The sequence below is a fragment of the Condylura cristata genome, unplaced genomic scaffold (assembly GCF_000260355.1).
Source record: "Condylura cristata isolate star-nosed mole 26May11 unplaced genomic scaffold, ConCri1.0 scaffold00003, whole genome shotgun sequence".
Lineage (NCBI taxonomy): Eukaryota > Metazoa > Chordata > Mammalia > Eulipotyphla > Talpidae > Condylura > Condylura cristata.
This window is the reverse complement of record NW_004567104.1, coordinates 73,191,273-73,213,340: the sequence shown is the minus strand read 5'-3', so window position 1 is coordinate 73,213,340 and position 22,068 is coordinate 73,191,273. Positions and strand designations below refer to the sequence as shown.

General features: G+C 53.3%; 1 protein-coding gene across 1 annotated transcript in view; it reads right to left on the bottom strand.

Moving 5' to 3' along the window:
• ITSN1 (intersectin 1 (SH3 domain protein)) overlaps window positions 1-22,068 on the bottom strand; it is a 118,328-nt gene that overhangs the window by 33,865 nt on the left and 62,395 nt on the right. The window contains exons 23-29 of the mRNA XM_004675528.2: window positions 16,817-17,022; window positions 15,994-16,076; window positions 12,126-12,292; window positions 9,315-9,360; window positions 7,214-7,335; window positions 4,930-5,047; window positions 3,237-3,428 (exon numbers count right to left, since the gene is read on the bottom strand). Coding sequence (XP_004675585.1) covers window positions 3,237-3,428; window positions 4,930-5,047; window positions 7,214-7,335; window positions 9,315-9,360; window positions 12,126-12,292; window positions 15,994-16,076; window positions 16,817-17,022 — 934 coding nt within the window. The remainder of the gene's footprint in view (window positions 1-3,236; window positions 3,429-4,929; window positions 5,048-7,213; window positions 7,336-9,314; window positions 9,361-12,125; window positions 12,293-15,993; window positions 16,077-16,816; window positions 17,023-22,068) is intronic.

Below are 22,068 nucleotides of genomic sequence, written 5' to 3'. Positions count from 1 at the left end.
GCTTGTAAAAGGATTAAATTTGCTCAACAGCAAACTCAGCAGCTACCCACAGGGCAACCGCTGGCTGCGAGTGACCAGAGAGGGGCATTAGCCATGGTGGCCCCCGGGGCTCCTTGAGGTCAGTACTGGTGACGTGTCTGTGGTCAGATCATTCTGTTGGGGGGGCTACCCCGTGCACTGCTGGGGGTTTAGCAGCACCCTGACCTCTTCCCACGATGCCAGCACACCCGCTAGCCAAGAAGCACTGGGTGGGATCAAGGGGAACTGGAGTTGGGGAGAGGGGGGCAAACGCCGGCTTTGCAGACCCAGAAGCGCGTCCAAGGGGCCCTGGGGAGGGTGCTAGAGCCGGTGTGTGACTCCCAGTGGACACTGGCGCTCACAGGTGTGGGGGTCCTGGGCGAGGGGGGGTCTGTTGCCTTGTTGCTCCACGGGGGGTGAGGGGTTGGGGGGCAGTGTGGGGCCTCCTCTGTGCCCTCCTCCAGACCTCTGCCTGCCCTGACGCTCCTGCTGCAATCAGCTACTTCTCTTCCCAGCTTCATCTGGCTCCTACTTATTGTTTTCTCCTCGAAGTATTCTCAGACACCCTCCCTGCAGCCCCCCCACGGCTCGGGTGTCCTAGCGGGGGCCTGGCGTCCACCCCAGCCGAGAACAGAGCACCCCTCATGCACACACATGGATGTAAATGCGTAGTCTGGCTTTCTGCTTGCTCCTTCCACAGGCCACGGCCACCGGCTGGGCTGCGCTCTCCCGGGACCTGACCGGAGGTCCCATGTTGGGGGGCCCTCCCCCCACCCCTAAGGAGAAAACCTGTGCAGAATTGACGGCGTAAATCACGTTCAACTGGCTGGCAGAGACGACCAATCGGCAGGGCGCCTGAACACATGTGAGCATGTCAGGGTGGCCAACAGAGCTTCAGGGGTACTGTGGGTCCCCTCCACCCACCCAGGCCGAGAGTGGGGCGTGCAAGGCCGAAACGGGAGCGCCAGCGCCTGGACGATGTGGGCGGCCCATCTTCACCCACATTAATTTGGGGATGTTCGACAGACCCTTATTACGTGTTTCAGAAAAACGAGCCGCACCCCGGACCCAGCCGCACACCCCTCCGGCTCGGTAACTCGCCGAGGGCCGGTGCGATCATCCCCGCTACGCTGCGTGGCCGCTCCAGGCTTCTGACCCGTTCGGTGACGGGCAGCGCTTCGCCTGTCGGCCGCCGGGGAGGCCGGTGGCAAGGCGACCGGGCCGCCGCTCCAGCGAAGACGCGGGATGTGCTGAGGTCCGGCTCGCACGCGCCCCACCGCCCGCCGGGCGGCGGCCCCGGGGCCTCGTCCCCCGTGACCACTGCCAGGCCCCAACAGCAAGTACACAGACACTTCCGTCTAACTTTCATATGAAGAATTTAATTATCTACACACGTGACTAATCCAAACGGTGGCGTTACAGTTGTTAAAGCCGCAGGTCGGCGTGCTGATATATTGTACATTCGTACCCATGAGAACACTGACGCGCCCGCCCGCGCTGCCCAGAGTCCGCCCGCCGCCAGCACCGGCTGCCCAGCACCGGCAGCCGCGGAGAGGGAGGAGGCGGGAGGGAGGAAGCGCGGGGTGGGCGTCACCAGTACAACTGCGAGGCCGAGGCTTCCCCCCTCAGCCCGCGCGCCGGCTGTCAGCAAGGGCGTCTTTATTGAGTGATTCCAACTAGTGTTTAAAAGACAGACATGGCTACAACGACACAGCTAAGACATACACAGCCCGCGAGCTCCGTTTCATAGCAATCTGTAGAAATTCCACAGTCTAGTTAAAAAATGTAAACATTGGAAATTAATTGCAGGGGGATTTCTATACATTCTTTGTCAAGAAAATCACTTGTTCAAAACATGTCATTCCGTGAGAAGTAACCGCAATGAAACTTGGTGTAACAGAGACGAGAGAGACCGCGGCCGTCGCCGGGCGTGACCGCGGCGGCTACTGAGAGGTGGTGGGAACAGACGCGAAATTAAAACCCCCAAACCAAACACCAACTCGGCCAGATAAATCTGAGACTGAACAGAAACACAGCCGCTCGCCCACACGGCTGCAAGGTCACCGTGCAAAATACAGGGGCGGGGTCGGAGCGCGCCCAGGTAACAGCTTCCGCGGGGCACCAGCTTCTGGTGCACAGGTGTGTGACTGCATGCTCGGCAGGGCCAGCTCATACCACACGCACAAAACACCTTCGTTTAATCGGGCTCGTTCTACAGTCTTTGAACAGACTCACTGAACGCCTCTGTGCTCTACAGCGGGGCGGGAAACCCAGACTACACAGTTTAGTTGGTACCACTGGACAAAGTGAAAAAAGTACATCGAGTCTCAGATTTATGGACATTTGGAACATTTTTTTTTAATAGCACATGCAGCATTCCTTGATAGTGGGTCTTTTTGCAAAACCAAAATAGCAAAGAAGTAATTTATTCATTTTTTTATTAAAAGGCTAAAAAATATATATATATATTTAAAAATAATTTTAAAACTATTGAAAGCACCTGTGCAAAGGTGGGGGAAGTCAATTGAGTCGCCAGGAAAGCCACAAAAGGACCCACTACCCTGTGTGTTTTTGTAATTTTTGCTTCTATCTCTGCAAGTAGTAACTCGACATCGCCATCACATGCGACTAAGGTCAAATGAGGTAAACTGCTCTGCAGCGGGTTCTTCTACTCAGAAGGCAGTAGGTGATCATGCTGGAAGTCACATGATCAAGGCTGCATCTCCCATCATCCCTCTGGGCAGTGATATGGGATAGTGGGTCTCTTTGAGGACTTTCAAGCCTGGGGGGGGATGGACAACATATGATTCCTAGAAAAAGGAGGAAAACAACACATAAGCAAAACAAAACAATGAGCAAAATCCAAGCTAGGAAAATGAGTCAGGCATGTAAACAGCATGGTGCCAAAATGATTAAAAAAATAAATAAAAAAGGGGAAAGGGCAGGTGGGGAGGAGGGAGAGAGGGAGGAAGGGGTGGGGGGGCAGGGAGGGGACATGCTACAGAAGGAATGAAAAGAAAAGAAAAAAGGAAAAAAATAAACATCAACAACCCCATGAGCTACACCTTGCATTACAGAAGGTCTTCAAAGAGACGGTTGCGGGTGCAGCAACGGTCTGGCTTAAGTTCTGCAAACCAAGCTCGGCAGAAACGGGGCAAAGCTGCATCGTTTACCGTCCGCTACCAAAGAGGAGAGGCGACAGAACCAGCGGCACTTACATTGCTGGCTGGGGTCCATGTCCGTGGTCAGCTTCACGTAGTTGGAGGGGAACAGCCCCACCTGTCCGTTGGCCTCCCCTTTCCACCAGTCGGGGTCCTCCCTGTTGAGGACGTTGATGAGCTGCCCCTTGCTGAAGGCCAGCTCGTCGTCGTTCTGCGCGGCGTAGTCATACACCCCGATCACCTGGCACACTGCGGGGAGAGGGAGGGTGAGCGCCGGCCAGCGCCGGGCAGCAGGCGCGCTGGCGGGCTGTGCAGGGAGGGTCTCCGCGGGGGAAGGGGGCGGCTTCGGGACCAAGGCCAGCCCCGCTCTGCTCTGCTCTTCATCCCCCCGCCGCGGGCTCAGTGTGTCAGCGGGAAGCAGCAACGGGCAGGCTGCTCTGGACGGACGGCTTCCAGCTGGACCCGAGGGACGGCAAAGGCCCAGTGCCACAGGACACGACGCACCTTGGGACCCCCAAGTCAGAACGGCCCCTTTTTCCAAAGATGGAAGATAATTTTTATCTGTGTCCCCAAATTCCAGATCTCAGAGAAAGGTAAAATCAGAATCTTACTTTGCTGGATCTTTGTGTCTCAAGTTTTTATCTCAAAGAAAGAAATTTCCCGTCAAAACAAATTTTCTTTTCCCACTCTCCCTCCAACCTACAAAGTTAGCGTTCTCGTTTCCTGGCAAGTCTACGTTCCAGGTACGTCTGCACGGTCAGCTGTCTTCTCTAACCAACCAACGTATTAGATCTGAACCTTTCAAACTCTCCGGCAAAATCAACCACTTCAGCAAACGATTGCTGGGCCGGGGTGGGGCGGGGTCTCAACCAACCTGCTGAAAGAGCTGGACTCTGCTCACAAAGGCCCCCCCGCCAAGCCCCCCCAAGGACAGTAGACCCAGCCGGCGCCCTCCCGATGCCCACGCACGGCAGAGGCCCAGCTGGGGCCGGGAATCAGCCACAGTCTGCCAATCCCTTCATGTCTTGCGAGGGCTGCCAAGTTTTGACCTTCCTTCACTGGGGAGGCACAGCCCAGATGTTTGACCCGGAAGTCCTGGAAGGCAAAGTCTGCATTTTCCACAAATGCCACCCAAGAATGGGGGCCTGGAGACTGAAACAGAAGTCTCCTCCCCTCCCCTCCCCTCCCCCAGCTCGGATGTTTGGTCTGTCCAGTCAGGACAAGGCCCTCAGGCCCAGCTGCGGGCCTGGGCCCTGCAGCCTGTCTCGGAGGGTGGGCAGCATCCTGCCCCTCAGCAAAGCCCTCTGTCCCCTGGGCCAGGGGGAGTTATTTCAGTCTCCGGGGAGCCACCCGTGACAAACAGCCCCCCTGGCCACCGGCTCCTGACCTAGTGAAACCCTGGCCATTTATTTTTAGGGATCCCTTTTTGTCCCCTTGCCCCCAGCCCAAACCCCAATTTAAATAGCTGGAAGGAAATCAAGAGAAACCTCCGACTTTAAGGCCGCGGCATTCTTGAGTCCTTTATGAGGAGCGGTCAACAAGGGCCCTGTTGTGCCCGGCCGGGCGAGGCGGCCCAGCTACAGGCCTTTCTGAAAACCGACTTCCACCCCCCGGGGCGGGGGGTCCATGCCAGCAAGGGCGAGGGCAGCTCTCGCCGAATGTGGAAGTCCGCCTGCAGGTCTTCAGGAGGGGACCAGTGGAAAGACCCAAGTGCCCGCAGGCCGCTCCCGAGTGCAGACCGGGCACCTACCTGCTGGGAACGCCGCGGACTTGGCCGGCTCCGTCGGAGTGACTTTGCTCGTCCCAGGGCTTAGAAGCTTTACGTAATTAGCCGGGAACCAGCCTATCTGGCGCTTTTTCCCACGTGCCTGGTAAGGAAATAATCATATCAAGATGTTTACAAGGCCCATGTTCTCACAGGCTACAACTCAGGTCATCACAGGGCACCCATGGAGTCACGCGCGGCGGCGAAGCAAACGGCCTCGCCGCAGGCTCGGGGTCGATAAGGCAACAGTGGCAGCGCTGGCAACGCGATGACCAACGCTTACTGCCAGCTACGCCAGGCCCTGTGCTCAGCGCACACGCGCATTTGCAGCACCTGTCCAAAAAGACAACCCTAGCAGGGTTCCCGCTCCCCAGGTGCAGAAAGTGAGGCTGAAGAGAGTCAACGGCCAGGCCCGAGCCTGGCCAGTGAGCGGCCAGCCGAGATTCACGCTCATGTCTGCGCTGCCCTGGTAACAGTCTGAGAACAGGAGGCCAAAGTGACAGTGTCCCCCCGAACCAAAGGGCCTATGGGACGGTGACTGCCACATGTTCCTTCAGCCCCTCGCCTTCACTTCCGCCCACTCTGAAACAAGACTACACGCCAGTCTCGCTGGCCATCGATCATGCGCACACGGAGGAACCTGAAGCCGCAGTCGAGACGGACACCCGTGGCACAGTCCACGGGACGGGAGAGGCTGCGCCGGGGGTCACGAGAAGGCGTGGCCGACCGGCATGGCACAGCAACAGAGAACCTGGGGGAACTCATGCGTATGTGTGCTCACACACAAGCCCGCACAACCTCTAGAAGCCCGGCTCTGATAAAAACAACTGCTTTTAGTGGCAGGTTGGGAAGAGGCATCTGCACCCCCTTGTAACTTGGATGTTAAGCTACGGGCAGCATCACGTACCCTAAAAGCATAAACAAAACATCAGCTACTCCGAAAGGAATGAAACTGAGGAAGCTCATGCCACCTGCCTCTGGCCTCCTGGCAGCCGTCTGCCCAGCAGGCCGCACGGGTGACTGCAGCTTCAGACCCCCTGTCACTCTCCTTTGGCCTGGCAGACTTCACAGCCTTGGCTCAAGGTCTGAAGCTTTTATTTCCACAGTGAATTCACCAGTGACTGTAGCCACCCATTCACAAGCCCTCGGTGTTCATCTAGACTGTTCGCCAGCCCCTGCCCTTTCTGCACACCAAGCGCAGGGCAACCTCAGCTACAGTGAGAAAAACTGCCCCGCTCGGAAGCTCTCCCAGGCTCGCGCGCGAGCACCCACACTCCCGCGGGCGGCAGGAACCGCTCACGGCTCTTCAGAGCAGAAACGAGGGGAGGGCTGCCGGGCAGCAGGGGTGACCACGCGGAGTCAGATGAGCGAGGGCTAAGCAGCCACCCCCAGTCATCAGCCCAAATCCAGAGGCGGCGCAGGGTTTGTCCGCCCCGGGGGAGGGGTGCTGACTGCCTTTCTGGACACATTTTCTGAGAAGAGCAGGAGAGGCAGGAGGGGCTGGGCACTGCTGGTTTTCAGGAGCGCAGTCGCCAGGTGAGCTGCGGCGAGGCTGTCGCTGGCCAGAGCAGGCTTGCAGAGGGCGGCCGAGGGGAGGCTGGCGGGGCGGCGGGCGCCCGGCTGCACACCAAGCAGGGGGGCAGCTCAGTTCTCGGAGGCAGGGACCTGCCCCCCACGGTGAGGGGACAGACACATCCCCAGGGCAGCGGGTCCCGCACGCAGGGTGGGCACCGGCTGCTCAGTGCTGCCGTGGCCTGGCGGCACCAGGAGCTCCGGCCCCGCCCCGTGCCTTCCCCGCCAGCCAGTCCCGCTCCTTCGCCCACACGCGCCGCCTGGCTCCTTGCTCCTGAGCAGGTTCCCGTCTGCACCTAAAGGGGCTGAGCTGCTCCAGCTTGCCCGCAGGTCTGCCGACCCCTGGAGCAAGGCCGGGCTCCGCAGGGGGCTGCGCGTGGCCCGCACGCAGACGCGGCTCTGGGCACAAGCCGGCCGTGCCTGCGCCAGCCTCTCGAAGCCCCTGACAGACAGCGCCGCTCCCACCACACGCGTGGAGACGAGGCGCCCGAGCGGCCGCCCACGCACTCAGGCTGGCCTGCAGAGGGCTCCCGGCGCCCAGAGCCTGCTGCCGCTGCCTGAAGCTCAGGGGCACCCAGGCTCAGACCCGGCGGCCTCCCGCGCTTTCCGATGGGAAAAACAAAACAAACGGGCCCTCTGAGATTTTTGCAGATTTAACCAGGACACAGGCTTTTCAACAAACGAAGAAGACACTAACTTGCAGCTCTCCTTCCCACCATCCACCTGGGTTCTTTTTTCGGATCAAGATCAGCTGGCCGGGGGCCAGGGTCAGCTGCTCAGGGCCGGTGGCGGTGTAGGAGGCAATGACCTGCGCGATTTCTGAAAAACAAGAGCAAACATCACGGCGTGGTCACAGTCGGGAGGCGGCAGCGCCCAGGAGCCTCCCTGGCTCACGATGGACACCCCAGGGTGGGTGGGCTGGCTGGGTCTCCGGGCCCGGCTGACCTCAGGGTGCCGCCCAGCCTGCTTAAGGGCACCCTCCCCTCTCAGAACGCACCTACTTACCAGCTTCCCCCACACGCGCTCTCCACCCTGGCCACAGCCCCACTACAAAGACTGTGAACACCCGATGCCCAGAGCCGGCCCCCACTGCCCACCCAGCAAGGTGCTGGCCACACGGCAGCACTCAGCGCCGTTACAGGAAAGGCGGGGCCCGGTGCGGCTTCCCGCCCGCCCAAGTGCAGCGAGGAGAAACCCTGCCCCCGGCGAAGGTGCCGCCGCCAGTGCCGCTGCCAGCCCGCCGGCTCACAACCCGACGATGACGCGTGAATTCGGGGTAGAAGTCAGATGGTGCGCGTTTGCTTCTTTTATTTCAGATTAGAGGAGGAAACTGGAGTTAAGAAGGGAACTTTACACAAAAACAACAACGAGCCATCCAGCACAGGGAAAGATGTAAACAGTTCTGTACTTTTCCCGAATGTTAAAAATCTCATGGGAAAATACCAGCCGTACCACGGACCAGGGCATTCCCACTGGCACCGGGGTCACGTGTGAAGAGACAAAACCCTTCTCTGCCCACCGTGACCTGTCCGCAGTGGCTGCTTCTGAGCTTCCAGGAGCAAAACAGAGCAAACTGTCCTACACACTCCCTCCCCGTCATCGTGGGTTTTGAAAGAACGAGAGGATGAAAATTAGGATTTCAGGGAGGGAGGAAGCAGGAGGGGGAAAGGCAGAAGCCGCTGCTTCTGACAGCGTTTCCTGCCTCTCCGGAGGCTACCAGCGCCCCTCACCCTGCTCTGGCCCAGCGGCGCCCAGCGAGGCCGCCACATGCCCCACAGGCAGCGGCAGCAAGGAAGAATCCAGCCCCCCACGCCGCGGCCTGCCCCGCAGCGCCAGCACACTGAGGACGCCGTCCAGCTTCCAAGAGCTTCCGTGTGGAGAAACAAAGTCCAAAGCAGTGTCTGACTCGGGCTTCCACGTTCCCGCTCCTCGGGGCACCGCACCCCTGGCCAATGACCCACCCGGGGCTTCTTTTCTGCCTTTTGTGCTTCTGAGCTGCTTGGTGGTTTTTCACTCAAGTCACTTGTGCCCTTCCGATGACGGCTCAAAACGCCAAGTGCTCCCAGTTCAGCAGAGACCTCACCCAGACGATGCGCCTAGAGTCTGACTAAAGTCCCACACCAACAGTTACAGCAATTCCCAGGAAACCTGTTTCCCCGCGGCAGGCCGGGGGAGGAAGCGCCACAGAGACACACCCCTCGCGCGGCGGCGACTTCTCCCAAGCTGTGGCCACCATGGAGCAGGCGGGCGCCAAGCCACCATACCACTTCCCATCTCCTTTCTTCTTTCAGGCTGCGATTACAGAGCACTTGGCTTTGTTTAAATGAACTAAGACACTCCGAACTCAGAGGGATGACTATCGTCACCCGAGGAAAAGCAGCCAAAGGCGTTTATATTGCTAGGGTCCCGCGCTGGGAAGGGCTGTTGCTCCTGCATTTCCACCACTCCTGTCCCGAACAGAATGTGCTGTCTGGGCGTCCTGAGCCTGATGAGGCCGCTGGCGCCTAAGCTGCCAGCTCCAGGCCTTAGTGCCCGGCACCCTGCCTGAACTGCCTCCTTACCACCAAAGCATTTTGCCTGGTCATGTCTCACTCCCGGTGGTGAGTGACAGTCAGGTTTCATCACCGGGCACACGTCAGAGTGGACCCGAGGAAAGCTCTCCTCCAGCCACTCTTAGCAAAGGCTTGTCTGCTGTTTTTCTTGTTTTTAGGCTTCAGGCCTTCATAAACAAAGATTGGGAGCATCTAGCAATTACATTCAAAACATTGAAAAAATAAGCATCAGGGTTTGTAACTTACCAGGTTTTTTTCCTAAACTCCCTGTTTTCCCAGCAGTTCCAGAGCCCTTAAAACAGAGCAAAAGGTCTCATTTGCACACTGCAGAGTTTTGGTCATGCAACTTACAAAATGATCAATGATGATGCAAACCCACTGGAGCCCCTACAGCCCCCTTCTCGTTCTGGGAGAACAGTCACACCGCATCCCTTGGCATGAGGGTATCGAGCAGGAAAACGAGGGACAAGTACGTACTGAACACCTGTGGCTCGGCCTCTCTGCTATGGAGGCAAAGCAGCCACACACATGGCGCTGTAGGGCCCAGCAGACCCCAGTCAAATCAAGCTCGGTGTTCCCTGGGACAAATGTCTCTGTCCTAAACACTAAGCTGAGCCTCATGTCCATGGTTCATTATGGGGTGACTCACATGCAAAAAAAGTCCACACTGTACCCAGAGGTTTTGATACAGTAAAACAGCAATATTTTTCTGCATTGGCTTTGGTGCTTTTATTCTTTCTAGAGACTGCTATAGTTCAGTGGCAACTCAAGCACCCACCCCCATCCCACCACTCGCCACCTGAACTGTGCGCTTCACGGCAATGGCGTAATCCACCTAGGCAGGAAGACCCCCCACAAGAGCAGACCATACTTCCCCCAACATGAGGAGCCCGCAGGGCCCCTGGGCTGAATTCCTCCTGTGGACACTCATGGAATTGTAAACCAGCTGGCAAATCAACAGAGACCTTGAGTCAGGACCAGGGCCAGACCCATCTGCTGTTACAAAGCACTTTCTTTTAAATTGATTTTCATCCATGAGTCCCCATCATGCCGTCAATTAAGCATTCCAGTGAAAACAAAACAAAAAGCTTAATGAACTAAATGAGAGTGCTGCATGAATACAAACATGTAATTTATCTACCAGGAACACAACTTATCAGGGTTCTTTTATTTTAGTTACTGAAACTTAATCACCATTTATCAGGGAAGGTTTGAGCTGAAACTTTGACCCTGAACATGATTTCTGTATTATACAAACAGCTGCTCAATACAAATCTTGTTATTTTTAAAGGCTGTGTATCAAAATAAAAGAATACCAACGAGAGAAGATTCCAGCTGATCTGTGACTCTCCCAGCACAAGCTGGGGACACACTTCCTGTATGCCACGAAAAGGACAGAGCAACTGGGAGTCCAGGAGTGGGCAAAGGCCACAGCCGGCCCTGCTGGCTGAGGCCTCCCGGGAAGACGGGCCTGGCCCTGCCGCTCCCAGAAATGCAGCAGCAAAGCCCCTGCTGAGAGCCAGCCCTCCCCCCACAGAAGGCTTGCGCACTGGCCCACTCTCCAAGCCGCCGACATGTCTGCGCTAGGCCTATCAGTTTCACAGGGTATCTTCCCTGATTCCCATGCCCAAGTAGGAGGAAGGAGGTGACTTTCATTTCTTCATTATTATGAAACAATGAGCTGAATGTTTGCCCCAAAGCTTTAGCACTGCGAGCTCTGTGGCTAATAATTTAAGACTGTGGTGCAGAAATCGCCTTACGACACAGTTCAACTTCACAAAAAATGTGAAGGACTTGCGCACAGTAGCAAACACTAAGTGCAGCTCTCCCCTCACCCCCCAGAAATACCACCTGCGTGGCTCATCAGGCTCCCATTGACAGGAGCTTGGTTTCCCTCCCCAGGTCTGCAGAGATCTACCCAGGGCAAAGGACTTTCTCCCAGGCCAAATGCCCATGGCAGGCAGGCAGACTTACAGCAAATCCCCCTGGCGTCTCTGGAGAGCTGCTCCCCAGACCAGCAAGGAAAAAGAAAAGCCCCCACCCAAAATGACACTTGCTGGATAAACAACCCCATCAAATGCAGCAGCCCCTGGGCAGGGCAGGACGGGGAGCACCGAGGGGAGCAGCCGGGGGCGGGGGGGTACCGGGAACTCCAGCACCAGCCAGCACACCACAGAAAGTGTGGCAGCATGGCCCAGCCTGACCCGCGGAGAAGCCCAACATCCTCCGCCCAACATTTAAAGGTGGGCACGTGAGAGTTGTCCACCTGACCACATCAGAGGGAGTGGCCTCCTTGGGTGCATGGTACCCAAGGGCTTCTCTCTGCATGAAGTATGAGGGTAAAGACAGTAACTGGAATCTATTCCCTATGCTTTATACAAAAAAAAAAAAAAAAAAAAAAGCCAACTCCTATTGGGAGTTATTTACATGCAATGTTAAATGATTACATTACACCCTGGACTTCCCCACCACCTTGAAATTGGCTAGGGCCATATTTGGGCCCACCCTGCCCCCCTTTTATTGACTTTGCAGATGATAGTTTAGTCCCCATTTATTATAATGAGGTCATCTCGGCTTATACAGATAATAGCATTCAGGGTCCATTTAGTCCCTGGGCAACAGAGCTTCTAAGGCCTGTCAAAATGTGCTCTGCCTCTTCGAGTCTTCCTACGATGTTGGCAAAAATAAATTTTCAAAACACTCTGCTACCTGATCGCAGAAACCAGTACTATCAAAACACTTCTGTTAACATGGGCAAAATCTTGCTCTGGTTCTATCATGGGGTCTCTCAAATCAGCGACCATGAGGACCAGATCAAGGAAGTTTATTCTGAACCCCAAGTCATTCAGTGCAGGGGGCCTCCACCTCCCCAGGAGGAGCCTGGGCTCCCCTGCAGCACCGAATGACAAGTGCAGACAATTACAGGTCACACTACATCCGCTGTCACATTCGGAACTTAGCGAAACCCAATAACATGTTCCACCTTCAGACAGTGCGACTCCCCACAGAGGGACTCACTGGACAAAGAGGGAAAGGAGACAGTTAATGTGGGTTTACCTCTGAATCTTTAAGCCTCACATAGTTAGAAGGGAAGACTCCGGACTTGTCGCCCACCGTTCCTGTCCACCAGTCACCATCTTTCTTGGTAACCAAAATCACATCCCCTTGCTGAAAGGTTAAATCGCCTTGCTCAGAACTCTCGTAAGTGTACATGGCAATAAACTCTGGTGGGGAGAAATATTGAGATACGGAGAGAGCTTGATTGTTTACAGAAATCCCAGACAGCTTTTTGCAAAAGCAAATTTATGAATAAGGAAGTTAGGATCAGATCTGTTTGAGAGAAAGGCTAGTCACAATAAAACACAGGGTTGGGGAACAGCTGGGCTCCAAATTCCCCAGCTGCACATAAAATGCAGTTGCTACAGGCAGGGACACCATTACTGGGAAGGCCAGGCATCGGAACGGACCCCAACACTGAACACCGGCAGACACCGTTGATTCACCTCAAGGCTTCCTTCTTAAATGAAAATGGCCTTGACGCTAACTTTTAATTCCACTACTGAGAAGCGATGGCAGGGTGAGCTCTGGGTAGATGCAGATACTCTTACACACAGGCTCTTGGTGCAAGTCAGGTACCTGTGTCAGTGCTTGTCAGAGAGCACCAACTTGCAGCTTTAGGAACTCAGCTCTAGTAAGCTGCTGCCATTAAGGAAGCTGTATTCCTCACGACTCAAGTGCCTGGCTGCAAGCGCATGTCCCATTGCGCCACATGCACAGATGGCAGGAAGTTACTAGAACACCAAACAAGATGTAAGTTCTTTGGCTGAAAGAAGGCATCTCCTTGTCATTCGAGGGCACGAGCGGGTAGAGTGGACTGTGGAGGAAGGCAGAGCCCAGCCACCCCAAAAAATGACCGTGCCTTTCTCAACAAGTCGAGGTGACAATCAGTTTCCCATGTTTCTCATGCAATTGGGTCTCATGCAAAGGATAAGAAGTGATGTTCTTTGCTGTCTTGCATGTACATTCCAGAGGAAATCTTTCTTTCTCATTATCAGCAGCTGTTTCTACTAAGGCTTAGAACCAAGCCATACTCTCAGCAAGCTCACTTGACATTGGGATAAAAGATGACCTTAAAGATGAACTAAGTTTCTTATTTGCACTTTTCCTCCACTTTATCCTAAGGTTTTTATAGGGCTTTTTAAAAGCAATTTATTACAAATCACCACTGACCTGAAAAGTTCATTTTTATGTGTGTATCAGAGAGTAATCTTTCCATGAGAAGTCTAATGTTAGTTAGTGGGCTGAAATGTAGGTGGGAGAGATCCTTTGGTTAATTACAGGAGTCTCTGCAGGAGGCCTAAGAAAATCTAAAATAAACACACACACACACACACACACCACCCACCAATACTCATGCGAACGTGGGCAACACTACAATGTGGGGGACTCCTTGTGTGGCTGTGCGGCCTTTGGGGGTGCTGACCTACAGGCTGAGGCCACTGTGACTACCCGCAGGGACAGTGCTGGAGCCCACAGCAGACAGTGTGAGCCACGGGCCAGGGGGACAGACGCCTCTGTGCCTCTCCGTGGCGCCGTAGCACACACCTCTGCGGTGGAAACTGGAAACTGCGTCCCCGCACAAGGAAAGCAGAGCTGGCCTTCGTCAGTATAGCCTTTCCGATTCCCCAGTCTTCGGCCCCTTCCCTCTTCAGTTCCCAAGCTCATGTTTGGCCATCTGAGATAGGATCCTTGGCAATTCAAACTTTCCCCAAGATTTCCTACACTTTAAAGCTGCTTTCTTTAAAATGAATCCAAATTTCGAACTAACTTTCAAAATACTTAAGAAACTTCAGAAGCATGAACTCTGGCTGAACTTATATCTGCTGAATAAGATCACAAGGGGACTGGAAAGGCTGCAACTGACTTGTCCTGCCAGACACAGCTCGGTGAGGGCAGCTCAGGGTCCAGTGACTCCCAGAGATGTCTGGGAGGGTGAGTACAGGGGGCCCCCACCCTGCAGGCCCCCTTCATGGGACATTTAACACAGGTGCTGTTTGGACCCAAGCTCAAGTTTGAAGAGCTGCCTAATCTATTTAACCTTTAATTTCACTTATGGCCTATTTTTAACCTTGAGTGTGCCTAACATGGTATTAATAAGCAGTTCAATAGCTGTCAACAGCTTTTCTCAGAATCCAAATGCCAATGTCCTCCCACAGTGCTTGGGAAAGCCAGCCATCTCTCTTAATACTTCCAATACTGAATCCTTTCAAAATGGATGGAATAAAATTCAACCAAGACTACAATTTAGCTCTCTTTTGTGGTCCAGCTTTAAGGATGTGGGGGGGTCACCTGCGATCTTTCTCTGGGACCTCAAATATTGAGGCCTCTGTACATATTTCAAAATAATCAATGCTCATCAGCCCTGCTGTCAGAAGAGACTACTCACTGCTTCAGCCTCCGTCAATAACCATGAGACGAGGCAAAGGGGAAGTAAGAGGAGCAGATCTATACACACAGACACACACACACAGACACCTACATACACAGACACCTGCACAAACATCTACACACACACACATACACACCTACACACAGACATCTACACACACACAGACACCTACACACAGACACACACACAGCCACCTACACACAGACACACACGCAGCCACCTACACACAGACACACATACACCTACCAATTGATTGAACTGCATTTGGGTGGGGGAGCTCATAATTTGCCTGGTGGGACAGAATGCAGGTGCTTTTGCCTTGTTTTCCTAGCAGAGGGTACAAAAGTCATTAAGAAAACCAGAAAGTAAGAAGATAGCTAAGTTAAGGATTGGCTGGGTGCAAGGGGCGGTGAGAGCAAACCCTGGATGCAATAAAATGCTGGTTTAGTGAGGACAAAGTTTTAGAGCTATACCCATAAACTAAAAATTTTTTTTTGCTTCTAAAACTCCTCTTGAAAAAGTTAACTTTGTGAGTCTGAAACTCCATTAAATCTTAATCCTTGCTGTCTCCATGCAAGGATGACTGTTCTAATGTTTCTTTCTTGGGAGGCAAGGTTTCTTAAGAATGCAGCCATCTCATAATGGCATACAAAGTAAATAAAACATTCTCTGCTCACATCCTTTCTTCAAGGAACCCACGAAAACTTACTACATAATTGGGTGGCCATCTGTTAGCTACCAACCCTGGGAGACTTCTCCAGCAGAGCCTGTCTGCCTCTGGCAGTGGTCTGCTCCTAGTGCTATAAAGACCACAGTGAATGGAGAACAGGCAGAGTCCCACCACTGGAGCAGGAATGGTGAGGTTTGTTCATGTTTAAATCCACACCACATATCAGCATATGTAGTCGTTGGGATCATGACACAAAGTCAAGTCTGGGAAATAAAGCAATGAACTGTGCCACTCACACTCTGAAATCTGTAGGCCTAAGTAATCTTCCTGGGGTATTTACTGGGAACACAGGGACTGAGCTTCTGCTTCCCTTGGGCATGCAGATGGCACTGAGGCTGTGACAGCTTTTCGAGACTGCGTGGTCATGGTTGAAAGCAAACACTTATCTACAACGCAGAGGACAGGCGAAGGCAGGGCAAGCACTGTCCGCACTTGGCTGCACAGATGCTCAGAACACTGGGCCCGTGACGGCAACGGGCCTCTTTCAACAGTCAAACAGCACATAATCAAATACTGGAAAATTCCATTTTTATAGTCACTCTATGTGACAGTATTTTGAAAGTCTCTTCAAAGAACTTTGAATTTGTAAAGAGCGTGATTTTCTTTTTACCTGCCAGTCTAGTATCCTGAAGCTAAATTGATGCAGTGGCTTTTAAAACGAGATCTGACCTGGGTCCAACATTCACTCTGCCTGGCCTACCCAAGCCCGTCCCGTGGAAAGCACAGAGTTTGACTCCGGGTCTCACCTTCTCCTGAAACGGCCGGCTTGCCTGCTGGGGAAGCTACTCTCTTTACACTAGCAGGACTTTCTGAGGAGCCAGAATCCATGCTGAAAGAAAGGGTAGGAGAGGAAGTATTTTAATTTTTATCGAAAATAGTACAGATGACATTGATTTTTCACTTTTAAAGCGGTTTAACATTTAAAATTTTAAACACTCTTACAGCTGAAATAGCTGCCCTGGGCTAAGCTGAAACACACAGTAAGGCGTGAGAAGGGTGATTCTAAGCTCACATTTCTGTTTTCGGACCCTGCCATGCTGGGTACACGGCCGGTGGGCTGATCTGTCTCAAAGCGTGGCTGACAGAAGCTCCCTGATGTCCTTGCTGTTTGTACCTTCGTAAGGTTCCTATGTGTTTCGAACACATGGGGTAATTAAACAACCACCTTGTTAAGGTGCTGTGCTACAGCAGTCCCTAATGAAAAAGAGAATTCATTCTTCTGATTGTTTCCCCAGTTGCTCTGGGTTTCTAAATTCCTGGCACAGAACTGGAGACGTAGCATGAAGAGAGGCTTCATCTCCAACAAACGCACAGCGGGTCCCAGGCCTCAAGTGGGAATTCCCTCTTGAAAAGTCACTGAAAAAAATACACCGAGACTTCCACAAGGGGAGAACAAAATGACCCTTTATCTGTAAGTGTTAAGTGGCTCCCTTCTTGCTGACCTGCTACACTAAATTCTGCAGACAACAGAATCCTGCAGCTCCTGTCAGTGAATCTTAACTAGAGCAAATACTAATTTCATGCGTAACAGCATTCTCATCTCATAGAAGCAGATAAATGCAAAAATACCTGGTCGATTTCCTTATGGGCCCTGAAATGAGTTTCACGTAAGACTTGGGGAACCAACCCTTCTGACCTTGAACTTCTCCAAACCACCACATGTCTTGCTGTTCCAGCACGGTGATGACATCGTTTTTGTTAAAATTTAAATGGTTGTCTTTTTTGGCTCTCCAGGGATACAGGGCTTGTGCTTGCAGCCCCTCCACCTTCTCGCCCTTGTGGGGAACAACACAAAGGACCTCTCATTACTTTGAGGGGCGCAACAGGGTCGCCCTCGCCAACACGCACACGCGCGCGCTGCTTCAGCAGGGGCCTGGGTGCTCTGCTGTTTCTCTGCAACAGTTCACAGTTGACCCTTGAGCCACAGGGAGGTGAGAGGCCCCAGCCCCAAGCCGTGACAACCCACGTCCAACCTTTGCTTCTGTTAACTGCTGACAGGCTGCTGGTGAAAGGAAGCCTGGCTGCTGGGTTGTTTACCCTCCGTCCGCTGCAGATGCCACCACCTACACCCTCACAGTAGCAGCGTGAGTTCTGATAAGTTTTAGCTTTTTATAACAAAGGTGTGTTGTGTTTTCTTTTTTGTAAGATTTATTCATTTATGCATATAGAACTGGGGTAGAGGCCAGAGGTGCAGGGAGGGGGGGCAGTGAGAGGACTCACCAGGGACAGAGAGGGGAGCAGAACAGGCAGGTCAATGAAGTACACTGCGGAGGGGAGCAGCAGGGAGACAGGAGAGGTCTGCCGCGCCCTGTGGGTCACCCCTGGGGCCGGGGATCAAACTCACGATGAAGCGGCTGTGGCCAGCTTGCAGGGCTGCGGCCTAACCCGTTGCACCACAAAGTGGGGCCCATAGAGGTGTGGTTTTTAAGGTAGTAAAAGATAAAATAGATTTAGCTGCATGCATTTTATGCATTCTGGACAATAGTAGCTTTTAATTTGGGGGTTATTTCTAGGTCATGCAAGTGTTTTAAGTGTTTTCAAAGTGTTACCAATCTCAAAAGGAACTTCCGGTGTATTTACTGACAAATACTGCCGTTGAGAGGACCCGTGTGCCTCAAGCCCGTGCTGCCGAAGGGTTAGGGGTACTTCCTCAGGCGGAGGTGTAAACCTGCCGGCCAAGCACAGGGCCGCCCAGAACTCCCCACAGAAACCAGCCAGGAGGCCACAGACTGCAGCAGGTGGCTCCTTCAGTGCCAAGTCACCCAGCTCCACTGCCTGCTTCCATCTGACCCGGAAGCTCAGAGGAAGAGTGATACTGGAGCAGAAATCTGAAGACACCTGGAGGACACAGGACCGGCCGTGGTCTGTGTGCGGCTCCTGAAAAAGACAGGCTTAGCAGGTACCACTGACTGGACCTCTATGTGCAAGGCACCGGGATCATGACAGATGAAGAAAATTCCATCTCTATCTCCCCAAAATCATTTGGATGAGACATTTTATTATTCACCATAAAGCATTATAAAATGCAACCATCTGATGTTAGCAGCAAAGATCACAACTCATGGAGAAGAAAGAGATCCAGACAGCCACGGCAACCACCCAGCAAAATGAAACAGACCAGAAAGAGATCCCCACCACGCGCCGCGGGGACAGAGAGACAGGAGGGGTCAGCTCTGCCCGAGGGTGACGGGTGATGGTGAGGGGTTAGCTGAGCGAAGGAGGCAGCATTTGGGTTGGGCCTTGCAGGACGAGGGAGGTTTTGGCAGCCAGGGCGTCGGCGGAAGGGCGCTCCAGGCCGAGGGCTCAGCTCGGGCCGAGGGTCCGGGAGGGGGAGCACAATCCAGGGGTGAGTGTGGCCTAGGCTCGTGAAGGGGTGTAGGAGGCATAGAGGCTGGAAAGGCAGGGAAAGCGTTGATTATTTTTCAGAAGCTGTAACGTAAAACCGCTCCTATGTCTTCAAACACTACCAAGAAGTACCGCAAATCAACTTTTGATCCCAGGTGTATGAGACAGGAGGTGGCTGGTGCCCCACACCGGTCCCTGGGCAGCTTGCAGCAGCCTCGAAGCGGCATTTGCAGCCCCACAGGGAACTGTGATGGCTCCTGACAAAAGGAGAACTGGGCAGGTGGAGCAGCTTCTCACCCACGTAATGACATCTGATCCCTGGCCGGGGACTCTCACCTTTGAGCCCACAGCACGGGCTGCTAGCCGCTGCTGCACATCCTGAGCCCGCAGAAGGTCTAGCCGCCCCCGCCAGCTCCCGCCCCCCGGGTGCGCCCCGCCTGTGCCTGCTCGCTCTCGGGGCTTCTGTGCTGCTGACCTCTTGGCTGGTCCATTTATTTTCCTACCAAGAGTGGACGCCAGGGTGAGAGGCTTCTCCTGTGCCCTCGCTGCTATCTCACACTCTCACCCTGAGAAATCCTGCCCATTCTTCCCACACGATGTGCTTGAATAGCCCAGCCTGGGCCAGTCAGAACATGGACTGCAGATTTGAATCTCAAGTGTGTCACCTGCTAATTCTGGGACCTTGGGCAGTTGGTGAACCTCTCTAGGCCTCGGTTTCCACATCCATAAAGTGGGCTTTCCTCAGAGCTGCTCGAAAGTGCAGTCCGCTCTACCTCAGTGCTGCTTGACACAGAGGGTGGGGTGGCTCAGAGCGCGTCGCCTCTGGAGCCGGGCTGAGTACCCTGAGGAAAGCTAAGATGGGGTGCAAGGCCCACCGCGGACTCGGGTGAAACTCAGTGAGCAGTTCTCGTGCTTCTGGAGGTCTGGAGGGATTCCTACTGGCCTGCTGCACAGGCCTGAGGATGGTGCTCAGAACCCAGCTGTCCACCTTTATCCTGCTCCAAACTATTCACGCCGCCACTCCCAGAGGAAGCCCGCTTCTCCTCTGAGCTGTGAGGCTTCCCTGACGCTAAGGCTGCTCTCAGACACTTGGTTTCTTACTTCTTTCCTACTCCCCCTCTCCCCCCCTTCACTGCTTCTCTTCTTTCAGGCATCCTTCTTTCTGCTTCCTCACTAATCCCTTCCTCTTCCCCCCAGTCAACTGCTCTATCCTCTGGGTGTCTTGGCTCTGCACCTCCCCAACCCCCAGGAGCATTGCCACACCTTTCTGGGCCCAGCAGGACTGCAGAGCCAGGACATGCCAGGTGGGAGCTCCCCCAGGCCAGCCAGCAGAAGGGGCGTTTCTTCTGCTTCCAGGTCACAGGTCACAGGATGCTCATGCCCTGCGTCTCCAGTTCCTCTGCACACTCTCTCCCTCCTGGGGATGTGCCCCTTAGGGTCCACCTGCTTAAAAGCCACAGCCCAGGCTCTCCCTGGTGGCTCAGAGGGTTAAAGCACTGCACAATGAAGCTCTCCAAAGCCACTGCAGCACGAGTTCAATACCAGGCCAGGGAGGTGACCCACATGGCACACAGATCTCTCCTGATCTGCCCACTGCTCCCCTCAGCAGTGTATTTCAGTGGATCTGCTTCTTTTGCTCCCCACTCTCTCTGGTGAGTCCTTTTCACCCACCACTCCCCTGGCCTGTACCCCAGTTCTGTAAGAATAGATAAAAAAAAAAAAAAAAAAAAAGCAAAGCCAAAACCTCGCTCCCAAGTGAAATCCGTTTCTCCCCCTGCTTATTTCTCCTTCAGGTCAGCTCTAGTCAGCCCTGCCCTGTGGCCTTTCTTCTGCTCTCTCAGGGCCTGAGACCCTGCCCCTGACTGGCACCCCCGCAGTGCTCCTGGAATCTGGCTGCACACAAGCCAACCCAGCTGGCCTGGCCCCAGGCTACCAGGTGGGCATCAGCCCACGGTTTGATTGATAATAGAAACTTCATCCCCTTATCTTTACTGTAGTAAATAAAAACGGAAACTTTCAGAATAACCACCTCTGTCCTTCCAGGAGAGACGCACTCTGAGCGGGCATGGAGGAGCTCCCAGTCACCTGCAATCAGTCTATCTCTGCCTACGCGTGCTCAGCTGACACAAGCTATGCAACCTCTATCGACTGACATATTCCTGATTGAGACAGAAGTGCTCTGAAATATCAGACTTTCTATGCTAATTTATGTTCTGACCTCCCTTTTTTGTATAATCGTAATATCAAAATATTCTAAACAACCTTCAGCTTACAATTGGATTGCCTCAGCCTGGCCTAGACAAGCAAGCACTGCATCAGGATGGGAAATTCCTCTTGAAGTCAAAAGTGATCTTACAATTGGCTGATTGATAAAAATAAATTGGCAGTTACTGCAAAGACAATATTGAGGCAAGACTGAAACACACTCTTTTACTGCCTGGAGGGAGGAAAACCCAAATCTTATCACTCTACTATCTCACAAAGTCTTCTATTTGTTTCTAAATAACCACTCAAACTTTCTACAATCTTGTCTTTAGATAGGAAAATTCACCCAAGTCGTCTATTCAGAGCTAATCAGGTTTTCTACCAGCTAGACTTCAAGGAAATTCACTTAAACTTTCTAACAAGTTTTTCAAAGAACTTTATTGTAATTTGATTTACAAGGAACTTCCTCTTCCTGTTCTCACTTTACCATGTAGGATGTCTCAATGAGAATGAAAGCCATTAAGTAGTAGATAAGGTTTAAGGGACTTTATTTTGGTGAATCTTCACTGTGGTAAATAATAGTAATATTAGTCTTAAACTTTATGAATCTATGGACCTGTTTTAACCTTGATAGATTGATTTTAAAAATGTTATAAACTCAACTAAAGGTCAAAACGACCCCAGACTATTCTTAGCAAAAAGGTGATTGTGATCTCAGCCCATTTCATATGCTAATGTCACCCCTCTGCCTGCCTGAAGAAGTGTATAAAATAAACCTCTGCTGAAGGCAAAGCAGGAAGACTTGCACCAAACTCCCATTCCCATGTCTTCCTTGTGCTCTCCCCCTTTTTCCCCCTTTTTCTAGGAATCTCCGCTCGCTGATGCCGCTCCTACCTTGAGACCCTGCCTGTTCAGCCCCTCAATAATCCGTGATCTAGGACAAAGCGAATAGTCGGGCGCACTGACCCCCGATTCTTCCCAGGCGCACTCTGATTTCCTGCCTCTCCCTGTAGCACTCGCCTGACCTGCCAGTCCCCTCCACTCCCTAAGGGCTGCCTTTCCCAAGGCTGCAGGTGCAGTTCAAATGCCACTTCTTCAGCAAAGCTGCCCAGACATGCCCCTCCCACCAGTGGACCCTCCTTGGGGCTTTCATGTGTACCCCTATTCGAGGCTCCTCAAAGATTACCGGGAAACATGAGTTGGATCCCACTCAACCTTGGATACAGACCCCGAGATTTATGTCTAAGACATGCCAACAGCGTCCGTTGCAT